Here is a 20,126-nt window from a genome sequence, read left to right as displayed (position 1 = left end):
TAACGATTTTGTTATATATTGGAACAATTATCTATATCCTATTGCAACGATTATTAGAGGGATACTATTGTTCTTTTGCTAGGTCTACTGGAACGGTTATATTGTCTGTTGCAACAATTCACTATTGTAATTTCTAATATTTATGGAAGCAAAATGAGGAATATTTTCCTATGCAATGAAATTTTATACATCATAACTTGTAGAAACCACGAAATAAGATTAAAATATCTAACTCGCATTATCCATATACAAAAACAAAATATGAATGCATTGTTTGATCAACAATTCAAAAGTCAAAATAGATGAGTTTTAATTTGCATACAAAAAGTTCTAAACCAAAATATCCTTGATGATAGAATGTCTAACAACGATCAACAAAAGTCAAGCAAGGTCTTCATCACTGCTTTCATCCGCAATCGATGCACCTACAAAATTCAATCACAAATAATTAAACAAAGAAAGTTTTAAGAAAATTGAATAACAAAGTGTTGCTAATTAACTGCTCTTCTCCAGTCTTGTCCTACATTAGAGTGTTGAATGACCAATTTGATAACTCCAAAAATTTCTAACTCTCTAAATTTTTAAAATTTTCGGCAGAGTTTCTTTTGTAAATAGGACTATCCCAAAAAATTTAACCTGTTCAAAACAACATTATGCTATACACAAGAGTAATTTTCAACTTTCCCGTCTGTTACAATAATATTTAATCTCTTTAACAACATACAACAAACCAGAATCAACAACAGACAAACCATATCAAACAACTCTCCAGTCTATTATTTTTTAAGCAAAAATCTGCCGTAACATCTTCGAATACTATTACATCACAAAACAATATCACATCAACTTGGTCATTCAATAATAAAGAAATTTTTTGAGTTATCTTTTTTTTTTTCTTCCTAATCCAACTTGTTTTTAAGATCATCTATAATCCAATAAATTTTAGCAGAAAATCTCTCTATGAGACATAAGTTTCTACTTAAGGAATCTCTTTTCTATGCATAGTAACTTACTAATGCTTTATTTATGTTTCTACTTTGACTTGATTCAAGCAGGGCTACCAAATGGAATGGCTGTATTGTATATGGGAATCATTACTGGTATGATGTCTGCTATTATTGCACACAGAAAAGAGATATAGTTCAAGAATTACAAGAGGAGTTCAATGTGAAAGAGATTGCTACTGATGGCTATGAAAAGCCAAATCTATATAGTCCCTCCCTCTATGTCAGCTGTTGAGCCAATGTCAAGAAATGTGTTTATTGGGTATATTAGATCTCAAGGACTTGGGAGGCTTTGATATAATGTAATTTTACTTATTTATTTTCGCAACATTCACAAATTATTATTTAGTATTTATATGACGGAATTGTATTAGTTTATATCGCACTAGTTATGAATATAGTGGATTATAGTTGTTAATGTGATCAATCGTGATGCATGATGTCAAAAGGAAAGATGCATCAATATGACTCATATATGAATTTAGTGTACCTGCATATATCTTTTGATCTACTTTGAGGATTTTCGAATAAAGCTTATTTACCTTGAAACAAATTAAAGAAAATATGTTTTTTTTTTAATTCGTAGAGCTTGAGCACTTTCTTATATGGGAGTAGAAGATGTTTGGGGTTTAGGACTACTCCACCCATGAAGGGTGCTAGGCACATTATTATTATTATTATTATTATTATTATTATTATTATTATTATTATTATTATTATTATTATTCCAAACCCAATAATTTATATACTAATTGACCATCCAACCCCTAATTTGAAAAGATTTTTCAAACTTCAATCTTCAGTCTTGTTATCAAAATCTAACATTAGACTATTGAATGACCAATTTGATAACTCAAAAAATTTCTAACTCTCTAAATTTTTAAAATTTTTGGCAGAGTTTTCTTTGTAAATAGGATTATCCCAAAACGGGTAATGAAAAACGGATAAATTATCCGACCCGACCCATATTTAATACGGATAAAAAAAGGTTAATCGGTGGATAATATGATTACCCATATTATCCATGACTTCTTGCATATGATCACTTTTGTGAGAATTTTTAGTATCCCTAGCTTGAGTAACCCCCAATTTGAAGCTTTATAAATGTAAAAGTTAGACTTATTGGTTACCCATTTTTTAAATGGATAATATGGTTCTTACTTCTTATCCATATTTGACTCGTTTTTAAAGTTTATTATCTAACCCGTTTTTTAGTGGATAATATGGGTGGTGAACTGTTTTCTTTTAACTATTTTGTCACCCCTACTTAAGACGTACATAGTCTCAGAAATGTTTGCGTTCCATTAGCTGTTGAGAAACTCTCGCCAATATTCAAGGCTTAAATAATGTCTCAAACTCTACCTAGCAAAATTCATTTGTCTGGAAAGACTTAAAATTACATTATTAATTTGAGACATGATTATACCCTCCTCTCTATTATTTACTTGTTTATCTCGTTCTCCTTAAATTCACCAGATACATTTTATGTTTGCTCCCTTCCTCCTTGTTTCTTTATCTCATTTTGCTTAATCCAAGAGATCAAAGCTTAAATTCATTTGTCCCATCAACTGACCCGTAAAATAAACAGAAAAAAGAAGATAAAAGAGATGATGGTGTCTTTGGTATTTATTTTCTTGAAAGATGTTACTTGCGCTGTTGTGGTAAAATAGATTAATTAGAAAACTTATTTGTTGGTCATATTTTGGTATTCTGTTAGGCAAAAAAGTAACTTGCAACTTATTTGGATGGTTGTTACCTATTGTATTGTATCGTATTGTTACTTTAAATACGATACTTGTTTTGATTGTTATTTAAATTTTATTATATCGTATTGTTAAATTCGTCGTTACGACGAAATGTGCAACTTTATGTAACGACCGATTTGGTATGGTCGCGTCGTTACCTTGTCCTTTTCTCTAATCTCACCCTTCATTATTATTAAATAATTTTATTTTATTATTTACCTTACCTCTTTATATAATAGTTTTACCCCGTATCAGATTTTTTTTATTATAATATTACAAGTTTATTTTTCATATTGTTGATGCGTGATATCATAAAACAACGACAAACAATAGAATGCCAAATTTAATGTTTTGCTCTTTTGGAGTTCTTTTCAACTTTCAACAACTGTTGCGGAAGCCAAATGTATATAGTGTGAATAAGTCACAACTACTATACCAAAATTATGACAGCCACCAAATAATAAATAAGACAATAAAACAACAATAAAGGGAACACCAGAATTTACGAGGTTCGGCTAATTTTGCCTACTCCTCGGACACAACCAATATTTTATTTCACTCCAAAATACAAGTGAAATAATACTAAAGAGAGAAGATACAAATGCCTTAAACAGATGAGAAGGCAAATGAGAGGTGTGTTTCAATCCTAAACATTAGGCCTTCTTTTATAGGGGAAAAATCCCCCCAAACTTAACTCCCAACCAATGTGGGACTTTGGCATTTTGCCAAACTTCAACAAATCTCCACCTTGGCAAAATTCCACATTTTCAATTCTCTCTCAATAACAAATTTTGGTTGTGTCTTCATCTTCAATCTTCAGTGTTCAACAATGTTGATCAAATCCAAACAATGTTGAAACTTGACCGCAGTCACCACCTTTGTCAGCATATCAGCAGGATTCTCTGTAGTATGAATTTTCTTCACCGTGACTCCACCTTCTTCTATGATTTCTCGTACGAAATGATACCGAACATCAATGTGCTTCGTCCTTGCATGATAAACTTGGTTCTTCGCTAATTGAATAGCACTTTGACTATCACAAAAAATTGTGATACCTTTTTGTTCAACACCAAGCTCCTTTAGCAATCCTTGAAGCCAAATTGCCTCTTTCACAGCATCTGTAATAGCCATGTACTCTGCCTCTGTTGTAGACAAAGCAACTGTTGACTGCAAAGTAGACTTCCAACTAACTGGTGCCTTTGCAAAAGTAAACACATAACCAGTAGTTGATCTTCGTTTGTCCATATCACCCGCAAAATCTGAGTCACAATATCCAACTACAAACTGATTGTCTTCCTGCTCAAAAACTAACCCGACATCTACAGTATTATGAATATACCGTAGAATCCACTTCACAGCTTGCCAATGCTCCTTCCCTGGATTGTGCATATATCTGCTAATAACTCCAACAGCTTGTGAAATGTCAGGCCTTGTGCAAACCATTGCATACATCAAGCTACCAACAGCATTTGCGTATGGTACCTTTGACATATGCTCTCGTTCAGCTTCATCCATTGGCGACATAGTAGTACTTAGCTTAAAATGGGAAGCAAGTGGAGTACTAACTGGCTTAGTCTTGTCATCTATGCCAAAACGTTGAAGTACTCTCTTCAAATATTCCTTTTGAGATAAACAGAGTTTCTTTGAACGTCTATCTCTAATTATCTCTATGCCAAGAATTTTCTTTGCCTCACCCAAATCCTTCATCTCGAACTCCTTCTTCAGTTGAATCTTCAACTTATCAATTTCTTCCGAATTCTTGGAAGCTATCAACATATCATCAACATATAGGAGAAGATATACAAAGGAACCATCTTTAAGCTTGTGCAAATACACACAATGATCGTATTTGCTTCTCTTGTACCCTTGCCGCAACATAAACTCGTCAAATCGCTTGTACCATTGTCTAGAAGATTGTTTCAATCCGTACAACGATTTTTCAAGTTTGCACACCATATTTTCTTTTCCAGCAACTTTGAATCCTTCTGGCTGAGTCATGTAGATTTCCTCCTCCAAGTTTCCATGTAAAAACGCAGTTTTTACATCCATCTGAACTAGTTCCAAATCCAATTGTGCTACCAAAGCCAACATAATTCTAATGGAGGAATGTTTTACAACTGGAGAAAACACTTCATTGTAATCAATTCCCTCCTTTTGAGCATATCCTTTGGCCACCAATCTTGCTTTGTAGCGAACATCTACTTGGTTAGGAAATCCTTCCTTCTTTGCAAATACCCATTTGCACCCAATTGCTTTCTTTCCCTTCGGGAGATTGGCCAATCTCCATGTATGATTCTGATGAAGGGACTGTATCTCATCATTCATGGCAATCCTCCACTTATCTTCTTCTGAACTTTGAACAGCGTCTTTATAAGTAGTAGGAACATCATCAGCTACAATTGAGGTTGCACAAGCAACCGTCTCTATGAGACGAACAGGTTTCGTTATTGTTCTTTTTGGCCTGCTGGTTGCTATTGATTCAAGTTGTTGTTGAGATTCCTGAGTTGGAATCTCCTCTACTGGCTCTCCTTCCAGAGGGTAATCTTCATTTGTTTCCTCCTCTGCTTCTTGTGTAGGAAAAATAAATTTTCCCTCAAACTCCACCTGCTTAGAAGCACCTTCATTTTGTTTGGTATCTTCTGTTACCTTATTTACCATAGCAAATTCATCAAAGGTAACATCTCTGCTGAATATTACTTTCTTTGTCATAGGACACCATAAGCGATATCCTTTGACTCCAGAAGTAATTCCCATAAAAATAGCCTTCTTTGCCCTTGGATCCAATTTTGACTCCGTCACATGATAATATGCAGTTGAGCCAAACACGTGCAAAGAGTTATAATCTACAGCAGGTTTTCCGTACCATTTTTCAAATGGTGTTTTGCCATCAATAGCAGCAGATGGTAGACGATTAATGAGGTGGCATGCATATGTAATTGCCTCAGCCCAAAATTCTTTGCCCAAGCCAGCATTGGACAACATACACCGTACCTTCTCCAGCAAGGTCCGGTTCATACGTTCTGCCACTCCATTCTGTTGTGGTGTATGTCTAACAGTGAAGTGTCGGATGATGCCATCATTTTCACAGACCTTATTGAAATGATCATTTTTGTATTCACCTCCATTGTCTGTGCGAATACACTTGATTCTCCTGCCTGTCTGATTCTCCACCATCGTCTTCCATTTGAGAAAAATTCCCAACACTTCATCTTTGCTCTTCATTGTATACACCCATACTCTTCGGGAAAAATCATCAACAAAGGTTACAAAATAGTGCTTCCCACCCAATGAAGGTGTTTTGGAAGGACCCCAAACATCAGAGTGTACATAATCCAAAATGCCTTTAGTATTATGGATCGCTGTACCAAATTTAACCCTTGTCTGTTTCCCTTTAACACAATGCTCACAAAACTCCAAGTTGCAAGCCTTTACTCCTTTTAACAATCCTTGATCTGATAGAGTTTTCAAGGATTTTCCTCCAGCATGTCCCAAGCGCATGTGCCATAGCTTGGTTGCTTCTGCCTCGTTGTCGTCACTGGATGTTACTGTCGCTGTCCCAATAATTGTACTGCCACGATAGCGGTACATATTATTATTCTTCCAATTAGCCTTCATTACCACTAGTGCACCGGAGCATACTCTCATCACTCCATTTTCTGCAATGATTTTGAACCCTTTTGATTCTAGGGCTCCCACAGAGATGAGATTCTTCTTCAAATCCGGTACATATCGAACATCTATCAATGTTCTGATCATTCCATCATGGTTCCTTAATCGTATTGAACCAATGCCATATGAGGTAAGAGGGCTGTTATCCGCTGTGTGGATGACTCCATATTCTCCTTCTTGAAATTCCACGAACCAGTCCCTGTTGGGACACATATGATAGCTACAAGCCGAGTCCATCAACCATATGTCTGATGATGTTGATGACTCTGTTGTAACTAATGAGAAGTCTGAATCATCACAATCAGCTACATTTGAATCCATAATAGCCTTTCCATTGTTATGTTTGGCCTTATTCTTCAACTTCGGACAGTCTTTCTTCCAGTGCCCTTTTTCTCGACAAAAGACACATTCATCTTTGCTGGGTCTGGATCTTGACTTGGATCTTCCCTTCTTTGTCCTCGTTTGATTTTGAGGACGACCCCTCACAAACAGTGCTTCTCCTTCTCCGCCCTTCTGTTTTTCTCGCTTTCTTTGTTCATAGCTGTACAAAGCCGAACAAACTTCTCTGAGAGAAATTTCGTCATTTCCATGGAGTAGAGTAGTTTCAAGGTGCTCGTACTCATCAGGAAGTGACACCAACAACATTAAGGCCAAGTCACCATCATCATAAGTTGTATCCATATTTTGCAAATCTGTGACCAACTTATTGAAACTGGTGATATGTTCATTCATCGTGGTACCAGGAACATAGGTGAAGTGAAACAGTCTCTTCTTCATGTACAATTTATTTTGACTGTTTTTCTTCAAAAATTTATTCTCCAGTGCTTTCCATAATTTACTTGCAGAAGTTTCCTTTGTGTATGGATATTTCTGCTCTCTAGCAAGGTAGGATCGAATGGTACCGCAAGCAACACGGTTGATAATTCTCCAATCTTCTTCTCCAATAACATCTGGTTTCTTTTCTTCAATGGCCAGATCTAGCCCTTGTTGAAAAAGGACATCTAGAACCTCGCCTTGCCACATCCCAAAATGTCCGGACCCGTCAAATATTTCGACCGCAAATTTCGCATTTGACACAATTCTTGTCATAAGCGAAGATGCCAATGATGACGTATTGTTGACACTTGATGTAGATTCTTCTTGTTTATTGTCTCCCATCTTTGACACAAATATTATTTAATAGCTGACGACACAAATCAAGATTATTTCCTTTCTGGTGTGGAAGATCAGACTAAGCTGCAACCACAGAGCATACTCAGACAGAACCTTGACTCAGTTACCAAGATAAATCTTTTCTGATGTGGAAGATCAGACTATGCTGCAACCACAGAGCATACTTAGACAGTACCTTGGCTCTGATACCAATTGTTGCGGAAGCCAAATGTATATAGTGTGAATAAGTCACAACTACTATACCAAAATTATGACAGCCACCAAATAATAAATAAGACAATAAAACAACAATAAAGGGAACACCAGAATTTACGAGGTTCGGCTAATTTTGCCTACTCCTCGGACACAACCAATATTTTATTTCACTCCAAAATACAAGTGAAATAATACTAAAGAGAGAAGATACAAATGCCTTAAACAGATGAGAAGGCAAATGAGAGGTGTGTTTCAATCCTAAACATTAGACCTTCTTTTATAGGGGAAAAATCTCGCCCAAACTTAACTCCCAACCAATGTGGGACTTTGGCATTTTGCCAAACTTCAACAGTAACAACCATCCAAACAAGGTGTAGAGTAAATTGTAAATGTGAGAAAGATATTATAAAAGTGATGTATTTTGATAGTACTAATACGTTTGACAACAATATTTATGTTTTTGCCGAAGAATGTAATGCGGAACAACAACCGAGTGCGTAGTGTAATATAATCCGAGCAAGGGCAATATAGTAAACTTATTCTCCTCCAGGCTTAGAAAAACCTTAAGCAGTGAGAATATAGGGGTTTTTCTTGCTTCGGCTCCAGGGCGAGCTGCAAAAGCAAAAGCAAAAGAAAAAGGAAAAATGGTGAGGCTAACAGCGGATTTGATTTGGAAAAGTCCTCACTTCTTCAATGCCATTCGCGAACGCGAGTTAGATCTTCGAGGTTTCTTCTTTAAACCTAAACCCTAGTATTTCTTTTTTAGCTTCAAACTCCAACTTGTAACTTTTTGCGCGCGCTGTGGCAAAAGCTTAATGTTTAATTTTATAACTTATTTTATGCACAGGAAACAAGATTCCTGTTATTGAGAACTTGGGTGCTACTGAGGTCAGCTTCTTTTGCTTCTTGTTTTACTTTAAGATTTTTATTTATTGGGAATAGTTTCAGAAATTTGTTTTCTTAACAGGGTCAATTCGACACAATTGATTTATCTGATAATGAGATTGTTAAACTCGAGAATTTTCCATATCTGACTCGGCTTGGAACCTTACTAATGAACAACAATAGGATTACACGTATTAACCCCAACATTGGAGGTGAGATATTAGGCGATTCAAGTACTTATGTTCCATTCTAAATGTCGTAAATTTGTTGATTTTATTAGGCTTTTTATTTGATGAGAGATTTTTTTATTGTTGTTTTGTGATGTTGCAGAGTTTCTGCCTAAGTTGCATACTTTGATTCTCACCAGCAATAGACTTACAAATTTGGTTGAAATTGATCCGCTTGCGTCTCTACCAAACCTGAAGTTTCTTAGTTTGCTTGATAACAATATCACAAAGAGACCAAATTATCGCCTTTATGTCATTCACAAATTGAAGTCCTTGCGTTTGCTGGATTTCAGGAAAGTCAAGCAAAAGGTTAGTTTTCTGGTTCCTTCCGTCTCTTCATTTGAACAATGTAGGAACTCCTCAAATATGTTGATAGTTCAGCTTGTGGTTTTAGGTAACATTTTCTTGCTGTACTTGTTATCCGGACTTGAAATATGGTGCCATCCTGAATTTCCTCAAACATGCTAGAAAAAGTATAGTCAGCTTAAAAAAGAAACAGAGAATGGGTTCCCGATTTTGAAACCATATGCAATTTCATTTTTCATCCTTGCAAAAGGCTCCTTTAATTAAGTGGGAGGTGTTCAGCATGCTGTCTGAACCAGTATAGTTGCATAAGATAGTGCCAAGTTTGCGTACATAGAGAAATGACAGACCCACTAAATCTGTTTGCTTGAATATTAAATGGAAATGGAGAAGATAAATGTTAACCTCCTTGAATTGGTCGGACCCCAAGATAAGGTGCCTAAATGAAAAATAGTATCAGGTTTAGGGTGTCGTCTTTGTATTTGGCCTTCTTAGTATCTGAATTTTATCATTTTAAAGAAGTTTTTTAATTATATCTTAAAGCAGAGGACATGGCCAGTTGCCACATATAGATGCTAGTACAAATTCTATTACCCGTCGAAAACTTAATATTTGGTTAGAAAAACTCTTACTGTCTTGGATTTAATTTGTAGCTGTTTGCTTTATGAGATTGCCAATGATTTAAGCATTCTTTTATTGAGATATTCTGGGATTAGACACTTGACCTTAACATATGTAATGTTACTACACACTCTTTTTCTTGTCTATATAAACATACAACTATTTTTTCCAGCAATATATGTAGGCTCCCTCATCTCTTTATTTGCCGATGCTCTAACATACTACATACAAATGCTTTATGCTCTATGGCATGAATATATGATTAACCAATCCAAATGTTATGTTTTCTCCGTTGGGGTTGGAGGTGGGAGCGGAAGCACCCAGAAAATTACTTTAAACAGCTGCATATTGAGCTGTCAGATTTAATTTTGTTGATATAGGAGCGATTGGAAGCAAGTAATTTATTTGCATCAGAAGAAGCTGAAGAACAGGCTAAAAAGGAATCTGTGAAGACCTTTGTACCTGGTGAGGTTCCAGCGGCACCCGAGGAACCAAAGGAAGATGAAGCACCAAAACCAGTTGCTCCTACACCTGAGCAAATTATTGCAATTAAGGTATAATTTGCCATTTATCAGTTACTGTTCCTTAGCAATTCTTCCTCTTCTTCGATTGCATTTTAAGGATTAGGATAGGTGGAACAGGTTGTTTGGATATGTCTATATGTCGAGGGAATTTGGTGTTATGAAATATGGATAGGGCCAACCTATACACTGTTTATGTAAAAGAGGTTAACTACTTACTCTCTGCGTTATGTTTTGCAGTTTGTGTTTTTGGCTAGCCTTCAGTTGCAAGACGGCAACTGTAGCATCCCCCCCCCCCCCAACACCCCCGGCCCACAATAAACAGTACTCCCTTTGTACAGCTCTGTGAACAACACTTTGCCCATATAAAGCTCACAAATCAACTAGTTTCAGCAACACAACCAATCCTAAAATGAAATGTTTTTTGAGAACAGTGGTTAACAAAGCAATCTTCAATATATCTGGTCATAATAGAGCAGAGCATTAGAAAGAAAACTATAGACTGAGTCATAGAAGAACAGTACTTTCTGTGGATAGTTTGTTTGAATCTTGTAAGAGAAGTCATCAGACTCTTCCAGTGACTTTTAGGTCAGAGCTCAACTAGTTAGCTCTTTTATTATTATAGGAGCACGTCATGTCCACTGAATTTTTTGTGTCAACATCAATGGACCGTTGCAAAAGAGAGGCTAGAAGGAGCTTAAACTTATTGGTCTTGATGCACTAAGCTTTTCTCATTATTGGTAAATTTGGTCTAAATATGGATTTTCTTGATTATGGAACCACACCCAGTGGATTGAAGCATGCCGAATAACTCTCCTCATGGATTTGTGAAAAAGAGACCACTCCAAAAGTGAACAGAACAGTCCTTTCCTTTTGGCTAGTTCAATTAATTTGTTTCTTTTTGCATGTGCAGGCTGCCATTGTGAATTCCCAAACTCTTGAGGAGGTTGCTAGACTTGAACAGGTGATACATAAAGTTTTGATTTACTAAATTAGTATATTTGTCAACTTTTTCCTTTATGAAGAAGACCTTGCTCATATCCCCTTACTTTTTCTAATATGTTTTGGGAAACTTATGGTGACGTGTAAAATTGTGCAGGCATTGAGGTCTGGCCAGCTTCCTGCAGATCTAAATATTGGTGATTACGATATTGCTGCTAAAAAAGAAGACGCCGAAGAAGACAAGATGGTAACAGATGGCGACGATAAAGCTAACAAGACGGAGGAGGAAAATATACCTGAGCAGAAGGCTGACGGTCCTACAGATATGGAGCAGGTGCAAATTATTCTATTATAAAACTTGATGACTTTGTCTTTCTTTTCTTTTATGTTATACTGCCTGTTGTTTAAGTTTTCTGGGTTATCATCTGGAAATGGTTGGTAGTTTTGTACTTGCATTAGCTTACAAGAATATCATTTTGGTCAATGTACGTGGTTACTTAACTGTTGCATGCCTAAATTTTGGAACAGTGAGCCAAAATTTTGAGATCACCCCTTGTTAAATAAACCATCTAGCTTAACACGTAATTGCATTAGTAGACTTGTCTATTTGTTTATGCCCCTTGACTTTCACAATGTATTCCAGAAAAACTGCAGTGTACTGTTTAAGTCGCCTAATTTCCTCTGCCCTTTTTTTTTTTTTTTGCTTTTTACTTTTTTCAGGAGTAGACACCCGGGATTACCATGTGTGAGGTGGAACATTCCGATGCCAGTACCGTGCCTTCAGTCATGTGCGGTTGATCTGCGGATGAGGAGCTCTTCTTTTTTAAGAGATAGGGATTAACTAATCCATGTAATCAAAGCCATTGTATTCTGCTGTGTACTAAGACCTTTTCTTGCATTTTGATCTTAAAAGACCGAATAGCTGCGAAGTTTATATCTTAGCTTGAAAGCATCAGGTGAGAAAGCTGAATTAATGCCGAAAGACATGTCAAAGTTGTATTACTGTCGGTTGGATCAGAGAGAATGTAGAAACAACAAAAAAAAGTTTGGTTAGTCGTGTCTTTTCTTTGTTCTCTTCTTTCCCTCTGATAAACTAAATGAAAGTACGTGATGATTAACTAAGCACGTATCCCATAGAAAGAATATCCGACAACCAAAGCCGTCTTGGTTGAAGCCTCATTATTCACTTGATTAACTAATTCTATCTTCGTAAAAAAGAAGGTGAACTATGGCTAGCTTCTTTCTCTTTTTAGCAGAGTAAAATTTGTAGGGTTAAATACATGATCATCAATGCATTATGACGATCATAATAGTTTATACATTGTTGAAAGAATTCTGTGGCATGTCTTTACATGTATGAATCAGCTATCTAAAACTATACAAAAATTTACTCATATACAGGGAGCTGCATCGTACCGTTATACCTTCCAACACACATCCACCGGCTTCACCGGTTTGTGACAACTGGATTTCCGTTCGCATCAGACAAATGGATACTCTGGGTTGACTTGTTAGCGACAACAGGATTTCCAGACTCATCTAAATTAATTATAGCAACATCACCAGGCTTGAGATCCCCAGAAAGGAAAGATTCACTCAGGAGATCTTCAACCATTTGAGTAACAGCCCTCCTAAGAGGGCGTGCACCGTAGTTTCTGTCAAATCCTTGTTGGCATATAAGCTCCATTACTGCTTCTGACACCTCCAAGCTTATTTCCAATGAAACAAGCCTAGCCCTCACCTCCTGCAGCATCAGGTCTAGTATCTGGAGCATCTGAAAGGGAAAAAACAAAGCAGTTACTCGCAGTAGCCGACTGCTTTCTAAAGAGATGTGCCAGAATAAAAGATCACCCCAATGTACATTCAGTTATCAGATCAATGCAACTTTCCAAATCAAACAAGAGGTATATTATACGAACCTGGGGCTTCTCTAGAGGACGGAATACTACTACTTCGTCTAGCCTATTCATCAACTCAGGGCGGAAATATGTCTTGAGCTCTTCCATCACTATTGCTTTCATACCAGCATAGGAGGCTGCTGATTCATCATCAGCAAGCAAGAAGCCAATAGTATTCTGTCTACCCTTTACTATGGCTGTAGAACCCACATTAGAAGTCATCACTATCAGGGCATTCTTAAATGACACTCTTCTTCCCTGTTGAATCAAGTTTCATAATTAGCAACGACAATCTTCCAAAACAAGGTTTACACCCCATATTGTGGAACATTCTAGAACAATAAGCCAGATGTAAAAACGGATCTAACCTGAGAGTCTGTTAGGTGACCATCTTCAAACAACTGAAGGAGAATATTGAATATGTCAGGATGAGCCTTTTCAATCTCATCTAGCAGCACTACAGTGAAGGGCTTTCTTCTGATAGCTTCAGTAAGTGTTCCTCCTTCTCCATAGCCTACATAACCAGGAGGCGATCCAATTAACTTGCTCACAGTATGCCGCTCCATGTATTCACTCATATCCAATCTTAGCATGGCAGATTCCTGTGCAACACAAAAAGATACTTCACTGAGTACATAGAAATTCACAAAACCAAGTGATTGTTAAACTGAAACAGAACCGAAGATAGCAAATATAACTCTAGCAATTTGATGATGAACTTCTAAGAAAAGTAGATGCATAACTCTTGATGATGAAATTCTTTTTGATAAAATCCTAGCCACAATTTTCATCTAGAAGGTTGAACAGAGAATGTCGCTCAGATGAATTTGATTTGATTCAATCTCTGCACTGAAGTCACAAACCGTCTACGACCAAGAGATCCAAATTCAGTGTGATGACAAGATTAAAAGCAGCGCTAACTATATGACTATGATCCATTATCAAAGCTCACTTAGTACTTTTCATTTATTTTGCCAAATTACGTGCCTCCACCATAGGTGATTAGAGACTCCTTCTGTTCTTTCTTTTGGGGCGGGCTGAGAAGGGGTGGAAGGTGCAAGGATCTAGTAAATGTAACAGACTTATCAGATATATATACAATGGTTGACTTCATTTCCCATTGAAATGGATGAAGGAATAATCTGATCCTGGCAACAGGGAAAGAGATTTGAAATAAGCCAGTAATAGAGCACTACCTAGTACCTAGTATGTCTAAACTTGAAGTACTTATTAGTGCCCACCAATAATCAGAAGTCGTGCTCCAACAAGATTAATTGGTGGTATTTCCAACGCTACATTTGACCATGCCGCAATAGCCATAGAAACCTAGAATGGACACACAGCACAGCCTCCGGTACCCTTTCCTTCTCTCCTTTTGTTTTTATTATGTGTGTCCGACCACCTAAAACACAGTCACCACATCTTACTATCATAGTATAATACTTTCTTTACCCGAATCACCACTACCAACAACATAGAAAATTCCCAAGAACACCAGAACCAAAAAAAGTCCTGAGAACACCAGTACTATCACCAAAACCTATCCATTGTCACTGAAGTGGCTGGATTGCATAACTTCAGTGGCAAAACATGGTGACTGTCTGGTGAAACAATTAAGGCATCTAGAATGAAAAGATGAAGCACATTTCTTATCTTACATAATAATTCTTCTCAAATTTAGACAAACTAAAAAGAGCAAGATTGTGTTTGTGCAAATTATGCTGCCAGAACTCTTGGTCAACACGATTCAATTTCAGAGTTCCACAATTTCTACTCAATTGCTTAATCTGGAGACGCATCTTTGGAGGAATAATGCAAAACAGCTCATTTTATTAATACTTACAGAACCAAAATAAGACGCTGCCAAAGCTTTAGCTAGTTCAGATTTTCCAACTCCAGTAGGACCACAGAAGAGCATTGCCGAAATTGGTCTATTTGGGTCCTTAAGACCAGTTCTAGATCTCTTAACAGCCCGACAAATGGCTGCAACAGCCTCATCCTGACCAACAACCCTTTTTTTAAGCTGCTCATCAAGACCAACCAGAAGCATTCTTTCATCAACAGTAAGCTGCTTAAGGGGAATGCCTGTCCAGAGTGAAGCAACTGCTGCTATTTCCTCAGGTCCAACTACCGGAGGTCTAGAGTAAAAATCAAAGGATTTAAGTTAATTTACTTCTGATTTAAATTTATGACTTCAGACAATCTTTATTCTACTATAATGCCCTTGTAGGAACATGGAGGCAGATACGTACTCATCTTCATCAGATGTAGAAGGTGATGCTGGCTGTAAATGAAGTTCACTGCCATCATTCAAACGAGATGCATCATCATTTTCTGTCAGCTTGCTTGCCAAGATCTGTTTATGGAGGGGGCACAGGTAATTGTATTTAGACCACATAAGGAAGTTCAAATTTTTCAAGACGTGCAAAATCTAGAGAGTTTGTATAACATTGAGTACTATTACCACTTCATGCATGGCTTGAACAGCTCTAATCTCCTGCCAATAATCACTAGGTGATTGTGAGAGTACAGATACCTGCTGTTCCTTTCTTCTTTTGTGAGCTTGCATACGAGATTTACTACCAGCCTCATCAATAAGATCAATAGCTTTGTCAGGAAGATACCTATCCGGTATATATCTTGCTGACAGTTGCACAGCAGCATTTATGGCTTCCAAACTGTATATACACTTATGATGTGACTCATATTTCTCACGCAATCCCAACAGTATCTGGACAGCATCCGCCTATATAATTTAGGAAACAAGAATATCTGTTAGGGCCTTAGACACCCACTTGAGCATACACATGCATAGAGTATTATTCACCTGACTTGGTTCATTAATCAAGACAGGCTGGAATCTTCGGGCAAAGGCCTTGTCCTTCTCAATATGCAATCTGAACTCATCCATGGTGGTAGATGCAATACACTGTTACAAGAACAAAATTTAAGCGCAGAGTCCATAAAAGCCAACATTATGAATGCAACTACATGGAGTAATGCATGGAACCAGAATAGGAAATTACCTGCAGTTCGCCCCGCCCAAGTGCTGGCTTTAGCAAATTAGCAATGTCAAGACCAGAACCCTTATTTCCCCTTCCAACTGTACCAGCACCAACAAGGATGTGGACCTCATCTATGAATAGAATGATATTGCCTGCAAATTATGTCACAAGCTAAGCCAATGATCTAAGAATTTGACCAAATTTTACTTCCATTCTATGCTCACCTGACTTTTTGACCTCCTTAATTAATGTAGTCACACGCCCCTCTAGTTCGCCCCTCTCCTTTGCACCTGAAATGAGTAGGCCAATGTCTAAAGACATTACCCGCTTTTTCTGTGTATATAGCAAATAACCACTAGTTAAGTAGGTGCAGCAGCTAGTGGAACAAGAGTATAGGAGATGCATATTAAATTACAAAATAGTTCAAAGAATCCCTGGAAAAAAAATGAATTCATTGAAAAGCCCACCATTAAAAATGCAGGAATATTTCCCTCAGCAATGTTTATCGCCAGCCCTTCGGCTATCGCTGTTTTCCCAACCCCAGCTTGACCAAGCAGAATAGGATTGTTTTTGGTTCGACGGCAGAGAATCTCGATAATTCGCTGAACTTCAATCTCTCTGCCAATTACTGGGTCTATAAGGCCCTCACTCACACGGGCAGTAAGATCTACACAGAATTGCTCCAGCGCATTTTTCTCTGCTGGAAATGAAATGCATTTGAGACAGCGTGCCAAACCAAACACTAACAAGAGAGAGGAACTGGCCATACCTTTTGCTTTCTCAGCGGATCTGTCGATAGTTATTTTTCCAGGAAAGGATTTCTCACGCGACCTTTTGAATGAAATTGGCTCTCTACCATCTTTAGCAAGCTCTCCTTGAAGCCTGGAAACTGCCTCAGCTGCCAAACGATTTACATTTACTCCTAACCTGAAATTAGGTCAGTCGACCATGCAAATCTTAATTTCTTATATAAATAGCGTGTAATAGATGACAGAAAGATAATCATATTGCAAGAGAGAAGGCATATTAAACTCAATCAGGAAGGTGAAGAAGGATCCTATTCCCAAGCCAGTAGCATTGTAAGATAAATTATGCAGCAAAAAGGAAATCCGTAAGCATTTGTTTATTTATTAACAAGTACATCAGTATGCTTGGTTTAGAGCACAACATGTGCTCATGCATAGCGTAAGACAGAAACAGAAATTGCTTATCAACAGGAGGTCAAAATATTAAGCTAGGGTTGTCAGGCGTACAACTTGAAAAAGAATATGTACACATACATGTACACAACACAAGAAGACACCAAAAAAAAAAGAGAGGCAGATACCATTCATAAGTTAAGAACAGAATACTAAGGTAACAACAACAATCCAGTGTATTCCCACAGAGGATAAGATGTACGTAGCCTTACCCCTACCCCGGAAAGGCTGAGAGACTGTTTCCGGTAGACCCTTGGCAAACCAAAATATCTCTTGGTATTTTGTACACGCTTGGGAGGGAAAACAACACCAAATGGAATGTAAAATATGGCAAGCAAGGATAAATGAGTGAAGGATAAATTCTACCAATAAGTTCATTGCTTCCTAGCAACAGTGGGAGACAACATCTCATTCCTCCTCAATTGTAGAAGCTGTTTTGGACTCAAAATAAGCAACAATAGCTAATCTATTCATGATCCCAAGATTGTTTCAGCTTACCAAAAGCCTATTACTTTTGTTCTTAATAACCTCATCATCCACTACTAGAGGCAGATGTAGTGCTTGAGTTAAAGGTTCATCTAAACCCATTAACTTTGGTTCAAACTTGTATGTATGTTAAAATATGCACCAAATAAGTACAAATAATATATTTCAAACCAAGAATGGGCTGCGGAACGCATATTCAAATCGTTGATCTGCCTCTAACTACCTACTTGCTCTACCAAAAAAACTAGCAGTTCCTATACTGAAAACAAAACTACTTGCCAAAAAAAGTTAAGAAAAAAAAAAAAGCATTCTTGACTGACTATCTGTAATACCTCTTGAGCACACGAGTGGCGTTACCATCATCAACAGTAAACAAACCAAAGGCCATATGCTCGGGAGCAATAAAATTATGCCCCATGGTCCTTGAATACTCAACCGCAGCCTCAAAAACGCGCTTCGTACTTGAAGAAAACGCCACATCAGTAGCCGACGTAGCAGAACCGGAGTCCTGAGAAGCCAATTTTTCTTTATCATCCTCCACGTCATCATGCCATATGCTCCGAACAGCTTCGCGGGCTTTATCAATTGTTATTCGAGAACCAAGGAATCCACCAGGGCTACGATCCTCTGCGATCAGACCCAGCAAAAGATGCTGTGTATACACCATATCTTTGCCCAAAGCCTTTGCTTCTTTTTGAGAAAACATCACAGCTTTGATTGATCTCTCAGTAAATCTCTCGAACACTCCAGAGACAATATACAAAGAGCGCTTGATTTTACGAGGAATTGAGCTGCAGGGCCTATGAGAAAGGGAAATTCCAAAAAGGGACGAAGTAGAACTGCTAGTACTACAAGCAGCGGTAGTGGCGGTAGTAATAGTAATATGAGAGGAGGAAGAAGGGCAATATGGGAAAAGCGAAAACACGGTTTGACATCTCTTGTGAGGGTACACAGAGCCATAGCGACGAAGCTGAGGATTGAAGCTGATTGTTGAGTTCACAGAAAGTGGAGAAGAACACGTTAATTCCATTCAAAAAATTCTTCAGAAAAATATATATACAAACTAAAATCAACACACAGAAGAAAGAAAAAGAAGAACAACAGGAGATGAAGAAGAAAGGAAAAGTCAAAAGGAGAGGGTGAAGTACTTTTTAAGAATTTAGAAAGAGTATATTTATATAAAGTTGTGAGATTGAAAGATTCTTTCTGGAATTGGAGAAGACTACACGTTAAAGGCACGTTTTCGTAAAAATTTGGGGGAGAAAATGTGTTAGATATGTTAAATTTCTGTTCAAAAGAGTCTGTACCCATACCCAGGAAAAATGTGACTTTTCCATTAACATGCCCAAACCTGTCATTTTATATCAAAATCAAAGAAAAAAAGAGTACAAGTTGTGCTTTCTTGTTTAGAGATTATCTTTAGCGTCTTATTATTCAAAAAAAATGTTTTTTTGTTTCCCCTCCGGTACACATATTGGAGCTTAATTATATTAGGATTCACGCCACGTAGGATCCCATTTGAAGTAAGCACTTTCTACCAAAAAAAATTTCATACGCACGAGAAGAACAACCCATCAGCCGCACACTATTCAACTTTCACAATTTACAAAATTGAAACTTATTTATCAAGTAATTTTAGACCATATAATATTTTTATCCATTAAGTTTACTTTTAAATTATTTTTGGATAACTCTAATTATTTTAGAGGGGTTGGTATGATGGTAAGCAACCTCCCCTTTTAACGACGAGGTTGTGAGTTCCTGGTTGTTGTTATTGTTGTAATTATTTTCCGCCTAACACAAATATGATATAGCTTTGCCTTCCTAAGAATTACACCCTAATCTCCAATAAATTTCATTCATTATTCGGGTGGTACTTTTCAACTACTACTTTATTATATTTTTTCTACTACAAATATTATAATGACTATGTTAATATTATATTTTGGATTTGATGCCTAATCAAACATGACGAAGTAATAGTTAAATGTAATTATGCGGAAGGAGGGGAAAGGGGGGGGGGGGGGGGGGTTGATGGGAACAGTGATGGAAATAATAGAATGCAGAGGGAGCACGCAATTCCTTTGACGGAAGACGAGAGAAAAGAAGCTTACGGAAAGGATGGATTCATAACTGAGAGGTCCCTTGCCTATGAATGAACGAATTCCCATTTTCCAGAGTGGCTTTGGCTTGTCGACAAGACACGTCATTCGCCACACGCCGCTTCTTTTGCAATGATCTTTTAAGATATTA

At 37.3% G+C, this 20,126-nt stretch overlaps 2 protein-coding genes across 3 annotated transcripts; one reads left to right on the top strand and one right to left on the bottom strand.

The window, feature by feature from the left end:
* The first annotated feature begins 8,341 nt into the window (after window positions 1-8,341).
* Window positions 8,342-12,358, top strand: LOC107778732 (U2 small nuclear ribonucleoprotein A'). The gene is made up of 8 exons (XM_016599028.2): window positions 8,342-8,512; window positions 8,634-8,674; window positions 8,754-8,883; window positions 9,002-9,207; window positions 10,203-10,376; window positions 11,257-11,307; window positions 11,443-11,619; window positions 12,006-12,358. Exons 1-8 carry the CDS (start codon window positions 8,431-8,433, stop codon window positions 12,009-12,011), a joined length of 867 nt encoding a protein of 288 aa, XP_016454514.1. The 5' UTR covers window positions 8,342-8,430; the 3' UTR covers window positions 12,012-12,358.
* Window positions 12,359-12,518: 160 nt separating this feature from the next.
* On the bottom strand, window positions 12,519-19,297 carry LOC107778731 (chaperone protein ClpD, chloroplastic). 2 transcript variants are annotated; one of them, XM_016599025.2, is made up of 12 exons: window positions 18,206-19,297; window positions 16,958-17,115; window positions 16,656-16,888; window positions 16,413-16,521; window positions 16,210-16,340; window positions 16,011-16,112; window positions 15,648-15,929; window positions 15,436-15,539; window positions 15,027-15,321; window positions 13,552-13,785; window positions 13,205-13,441; window positions 12,519-13,059 (listed from the first exon to the last, which is right to left on the bottom strand). In XM_016599025.2, the coding sequence occupies exons 1-12, from the start codon at window positions 18,901-18,903 to the stop codon at window positions 12,733-12,735; spliced, it is 2,910 nt and encodes a 969-aa protein (XP_016454511.2). In that variant the 5' UTR covers window positions 18,904-19,297; the 3' UTR covers window positions 12,519-12,732. The 2 variants fall into 2 exon arrangements, with proteins under 2 accessions (XP_016454511.2, XP_016454513.2); XM_016599027.2 differs by having other exon boundaries at window positions 16,656-16,885; window positions 18,206-19,289.
* Window positions 19,298-20,126: the final 829 nt, after the last annotated feature.

The sequence above is a fragment of the Nicotiana tabacum genome, chromosome 6, assembly GCF_000715075.1.
Source record: "Nicotiana tabacum cultivar K326 chromosome 6, ASM71507v2, whole genome shotgun sequence".
Lineage (NCBI taxonomy): Eukaryota > Viridiplantae > Streptophyta > Magnoliopsida > Solanales > Solanaceae > Nicotiana > Nicotiana tabacum.
Note: the sequence above shows the minus strand (reverse complement) of the source record. Positions and strands in the feature narration are given on the sequence as shown.